The sequence below is a fragment of the Falco cherrug genome, chromosome 5 (genome assembly GCF_023634085.1).
Source record: "Falco cherrug isolate bFalChe1 chromosome 5, bFalChe1.pri, whole genome shotgun sequence".
Lineage (NCBI taxonomy): Eukaryota > Metazoa > Chordata > Aves > Falconiformes > Falconidae > Falco > Falco cherrug.
Window position 1 is genome coordinate 30,049,127 of NC_073701.1, and position 6,000 is coordinate 30,055,126.

Sequence of the window (6,000 nt, forward strand, 5' to 3'; positions counted from 1 at the left end):
GCAAATTAAAGCCTTCTAGAGAGCAGGGAAGCCCCATCATGTGGCTAGGTGACAAGTCCATGCACACACACAGTTCCTGCCAAAGCTACAAACGGTCTCTTTGTAACCAAGATCACATCTGTGCAAGTTCATTCCCCTTACACAAAGGACACAATGTCCCAGGTGAGCATAAAATCTCCTCCCTTAAATACTCAAGTCAGAAAGTGTCTTAAAAACATACTATTACACTTTTTCTTGCATAAATCATTATGTCCTTCTGCCAAATACACTAATTTAATACAGCACATAGTGAAACATCTGCTACTACTGATAATGATGAATTGACATACACTGACTGATCTGCTTCTAGAAGAAATACAGAAGTATTTGAGTAAGAATGTAATTTATTATACAAATAATATGATTTTCCAGAAGAAAAAGGCTAAGTGTTCAAGCCTTGGCTTTTTGCCTTTGTGTATCTATAATCAAAAAGATCCAGGACAGTCAACTTGAGAAACTCATTTAGAAAAAACATTTAAGCTCTTCCCACCTGATACTTTTTTTTCCTGTAACTGTTCCCTCCTGTCACCTTACTTGTGTTGCAATAATGCCTGGAGGCCTCTTTGCTCTTCAAGTTTGCATACTGATACTATAAAACCACAAAGTGAACAACATTAAAAAAAAAAAAAAAAAGAGGGAGAGACACCCTCTATTAAGAGATACTGTATCAGACGGGTGATAACAGAGGCTCTGGCATATTCCAGTTATAAAACACTGCACCAAGCTGAGCAACCTATGGAAGGACAGCCAAGAAGGGCTGACAGGTACAACCAAACTGTCCTAAAACTTAAAGCTCATCTTACAGCTAGGTTACAGCATTAGCTTAAATCAGGCTACCCTACACATTTTTGCAGAAATATTCCTGAATCATGCTTAATGCACTGTTATTTCAGTAAGCTCAAGATTTTTTTCTTGAAATCAAGCTAATTTTCAGCTTGAGGCTGTGAGGACACCATTATCAGTCCCAAATTATTTCCCCTAGCCATTCATTTTTACACCACCATTATTATTGATACTAGTATGAATCTAAGCAAGCAGATCTAGTTTTGCCTACCAGGACAAAAAAGCTGGCTCTAGGGGTGGGGGGAAAAGCAGAACTGCAAACGCTGCTCCAACACTAGGGTCTGATAAGCATTGCACCACACTGCTTTTTATTGCTTGACAGTTCCCCATAGATTGTTAAAAATATTTGAGCTAGTAATTACTAGAAAGATTTCTTGGTTTCATTCTCAGAACAGTGATGTATTTTAACAGTTGTTGCCTCATGGACTTTGTACTGAAGATGATAAGTGTTTTCCATTCCCACTACAGTCGTCAGAAAAGGTCTAACAGTGTTTGCTCTCAGAAGCCTAGGCTCTCCTAAAGCCTTAAACTACCACTGTTTACCAGAACACATCACTTTTATGATTTAAAGTAAAAAGCAAAATGCACACAAACATAGCTTACCAAGAACACTCATGACCACTGTAGAGAAAAAAAAAAAAAAAAGTTATTCTAGGTTTCTGTATGGTCATACCAGAAAGGGTGGGGGTTTTGCTAGTGTTTGGCGTCTTTGTTTTTTAAAAAACATTGCTGGTCAATTTTCTTTTTTCTCAACATATCATTTTGAAAGTTTACTCCTACAGGAATCTGCCAGATCTTTGCTCACTGTCTAAATAGTATCTAAGCTTTCCAAATAGTTCTAAAAGTAGCTCTAAAAGGGCCAGAAGTAGCAAACTAAGATTTGGTAGGAAAGTAATTCTGAGCAGTGATTTTCACTTATTCTCAGCGAAATCAGCCATAGCTTGGACAACTACCAAAGTGTTTTTTAAGAAGTTTCTAAGAAATCCTAAAGTTGTCATTCTGAAGAAATGCAAAACTACACTCAAAGTTTCACAGCACCAAGAGGTACAATCCAAGTTGAGAATTGTACAAACAGGTGCCTAGAAGTACTACACTATGAATTTGCTGATGGCTTATCAAGTGCTTCAGGAACTTGTGAACCCTATAAGACAGCAGGGATGAAGTACTTCATGCAAAAAAAAAGAGGTACAGATACACAAAATAAAAGTTTTGACCATGCTACACTCAAGAGCTTCAGATAATAATCTTTACGACTCTTGATTTTTTTCTGTATCTGAAAGCCCATCAAAATAAAAGAGAGAAGAAAACAGAGAGAAAAACCAAGGAAGTTTAGGAATCAGGAAATTCCTGTCTGTTTGCATTTAACACATGCCACCCTTTTACACTGACAAAAATACTGTAAGTCCCTGAATACTTGCTATATTTTCAAACACCACACTGAAGAACAATTGGAGTTTTTTTCCCCTACAGATGCTTTAGTCGATGATTTCCAAAACAAATAGGGTAATCTGAAATGAAACTTTAAAATATACTATGCACTTGCATAAAATCATATATATAAAAATCAGAAGTTATACTGCATCATTTAAAAAACAGCAGGCAATAAGTAATAAGTAATAAGCAGAGAGCAATGTCACAGACCCCGCTGAGCTGAAGGCAGCTTGGAGAGGCTACATTTAACTCTTTAAATTCGGATGGAGAAAGATTTTGTCACTCCCGGTTCCCATTTGAAAGGAAGGTTACACCCAGCACGGGCTTTTAAAGTCAAATAAACCCAAAATACAGCGGTATATTAATCACCTGATGGGGGAAGCGGGAAAAACTTGCCCCAAAACAGGCCGCCAGCTGCTGGAGCTGGCAGGTTTGCCGCGGCTCCTCGCTGCCAGGCTCCCCGGGGACACCCCGCCAGGGCCCGCCAGTGCTGCCCCGGGGGCGCTCCCGCACGGCGGCCCCGGCCCGCGGGAGGGGAGGTGCGGACCCTCGGTCCCGCAGCCCCGCGGCCAGCGCCACGCACCGCACCGACACGGCGGCCCGCGGGGCGGCCAGGGACCGAGGGGGACCGAGCCCCGAGAGGGACCGAGCCCGGGACGCCAGGGGAGCAGCAGCGCCGTCCTCTCCCTTTACGTGCTGGAAATACAGAGCCACGGCCAGCGCGCACACCCCAGCCGCCCGCTGAAGGCGCCCGCTGCTCGCAGGGACGTGACGACCGCCCGGCTCCCGAGAGCAAAGACAGTCCCGAACCGAAAGGCACCCGCGCCCGGCGGGCCGTGCCGGGACTGCGCCGGGCGCCGCCCGCGTACAGGCCTCTCCCCGCCGGCACCGCTCGGCTCCGCACGGCCCGGCCGGGGCTGCCCGCAGGAAGGGAGGGGAAGGGGGGCAGCCACGCCACGCCGGCGCGGCGCCGTACTGACCTCCCCGAACTGCAGGGCGGAGACGATCATGAGGACGAGGCCCCCGAGGCAGAGGCAGGGCCCATACCTGTGCGACAGGCAGGTATAGGTCTGACGCTGCAGGAGCTTTAGCAGCATGGCCTGCCGGCGGCCGCCGCCTCGCCCGGCGCGGCCCGACCCGGCCCGGCCCGGCCCCTCACCGCGCTGCCGTGCGCCGGGGCGGGCGGGCGGATCCCGCCGCCCCCAGTGCCCGCCCCGCTTCCGGCAGCGCCGCCGCGACACCTGGCGACACCTGGCGGCGGCCTCGGGGAGGGCGAGGCGGCGCCCCGAGCCGCGCTCTGCGGGCTTGCTGCGGGCGGGAGCACTGCCCCGCACCTCACGGGTGCCGGGGTCCCGGCCTCTGCCGTCCCCCGCTTCTCCGCCGTTTTCCTTCTGCCTTCCCAAGGGCCCAACACCGAGGCAGCAGGGGCCGGGCCGCACGGGTTTTTGCTTCCCCGGCTGCTCTCTCACGGCGTTGGGCGCTCCAGCCTTCGAGGCGTATCAACAGTACGGACCCGCCGGAGGCGGCGGGACTGACTCTGCAGGTTTTTTCAGAAATCATCCGGATGAAGCAATCCGGACCCAGGAGCCTGTTTGCAGCAGCTGGGCCAGAGCATGCGCTGCGCTGGCGGCGCTCCCCGCACCGGAGCGCAGCGCCGCACGCGGGGGTGCGCGCGGGAGCAGCCCCCCGCAGCTCCGCTGCACTGTCGCGACCGGACTTGTGACCCCTGTGAGTTACCTGCTGCCTGTAGAACAGAGCTTAAACGTTTTGACGTGTAATGTCCTAGGTGATCCTGAAATCGCTGACCCACAAGACGATTTTTCTGCGCACCTAACGCCTGCCCAGCTGCGGCCAGCAGAGCTGCACCACCCTGTCGTGCTTCCAGGCGTGCCACAGTGAATCTGTTTTCCCCAGCTAAGAGCGAGTGGGAGGACTCTTGGGAATCGTAAAGATACAGTAAAGCTACATGCTGAGATGCAATTCTGTGCGCACAGAAATTAAGTGCAGGCATAGATTCATGCAAGGGGAGGCACCAGGCTCGAAGAAGGTTATTCATGGAGCTCTTCAAGAACAGTTCTTGAGGCAAAACCATAATAACAAGAGACTAGTTAGAAGTCACTAGCTGACAGCAGACTCTGTTAAATCCTTAATCTGCATCAATCTGATTTCTGTCACGAAGTGCAGCCATCTGCACAGGACACTGCTGGTATCGCCACTGCCAAAAGTTTCTTCAGGCAGAATGATGAAAGGCACTTGTGGTTACCACAGCAAAATGATGTGGTGTCGTAGGCGCTCATGAGGACAAGGACAGTAGCGTTTATCTCTGTAGCCCTTTACCACTGCATTGAAAGGTCTTCTTCTAAGTATTTCTTACAACTCACTGCAGTGACTCCTCTGAGTAACAAGCGTTACCCTCCTGTTCTTATTTTCCCCTGTGTATAGTAATAAAGCCTGACCGTTTCCATAAGTTTGTCCTAGTATATTTACACAGTTGTGGTGTGAGAGGGCTGCACCTGGCCATACTTCTTTAAGAAGTGTCCCAGAGTGCATGGCTTTTTTGGCACTGCTCTCCCAATCCACTGAGCCCTACTCCTATTTACCTTTTTGGTGTCACAGTGTTTTTCCTTTCTTCATGGACCACGGGACAGGATGGCAAATTCACTAGGGCCTACCTTCCGAGTCTCAGAGCCCACCACACAGTGCTGTGTGCCACCTCCTTATCCTGTGTTATCAGCATGGTTATACTTATTTGGCCCTTTACAATAACCCAGCCCTCCAGTCTCAGTACGCAGAAGCCTCTAGTTAAGCTTTTATTGCCTGGCGTGCACAGCCAGCACAATCTCCTAACCCATGCAGTCTTCTTCCTTCATGTGTTCTCACCAATGTACCAAAGTAATACCCTGGAGGAATATAATATTTGGAGGTCTGCTGGTGCTTCCCTCACTTGCACCTCCTGTTCAAGAGCTGTGCTATTATTATTGAGCCATTATCACTGAATGGCGGCACCTCTTTACCACCCGCTACGGCACTGTGGCTGGAGTGCTAGTCATGGCCCGGTATTCTGAGTCAGCAGACTGAGGTTTTCATTCAGAACTGAGGTATAGCATGTGTGCACATTAAAGAAACAAACCCATTATTTCTGGTGAATAATACAGCAGAAAATGCAGAAACAGACTAAAACATGCTGAAGATAGGCAGCTGAGAGACATAACAGCAAAGTAAAGCAGAAAATCAGTCAAGGAAAACTGGATGACTACAAGCCCTGGATAAATAACTAGTGCAAAATATGGAATGATACATTTATACAGATTAATAAATACTTCCATATAATACCAATGTGAAGACACCATTAAAATTCTCATGTTTATATGATTTTATAAAGTATCAGCAAAAGTATTCCAGCAGATATAGAAATGTAAAAAGCTACCATACAAATCATGATGAGACTATATCTGTCCTTGCTTCTAGAATACTTGTGTTCAAGGAATATATATTTAAACTTAAACAGATGCACAGAAAGAAACAACCAGATCCTCCCTTCTGAGAAGACACTAAAAGATTTTGGCTTGTTCATGTTACAGGAATGAAGATCAGAAGTTTATTTAAACTAAATGCAAAACTTTCACCAGGTTAAAACACAATAAAAAACCCAACCCAAAACAAACAAACAAACAAACAAAAAAACCA

General features: G+C 47.6%; 1 protein-coding gene across 3 annotated transcripts in view; it reads right to left on the reverse strand.

Moving 5' to 3' along the window:
• GNPTAB (N-acetylglucosamine-1-phosphate transferase subunits alpha and beta) overlaps positions 1–3,505 on the reverse strand; it is a 46,694-nt gene extending 43,189 nt beyond the window's left edge. For 2 of the 3 annotated variants that reach the window (XM_055711168.1, XM_055711169.1), the window contains exon 1: positions 3,294–3,503. In XM_055711168.1, the coding sequence (XP_055567143.1) occupies positions 3,294–3,410 (117 nt within the window). In that variant the 5' untranslated portion in view covers positions 3,411–3,503. Of the gene's footprint in view, positions 1–3,293 lie in introns of all 3 variants that reach the window. The other variant, XM_055711170.1, reaches the window with a different exon arrangement.
• Positions 3,506–6,000: the final 2,495 nt, after the last annotated feature.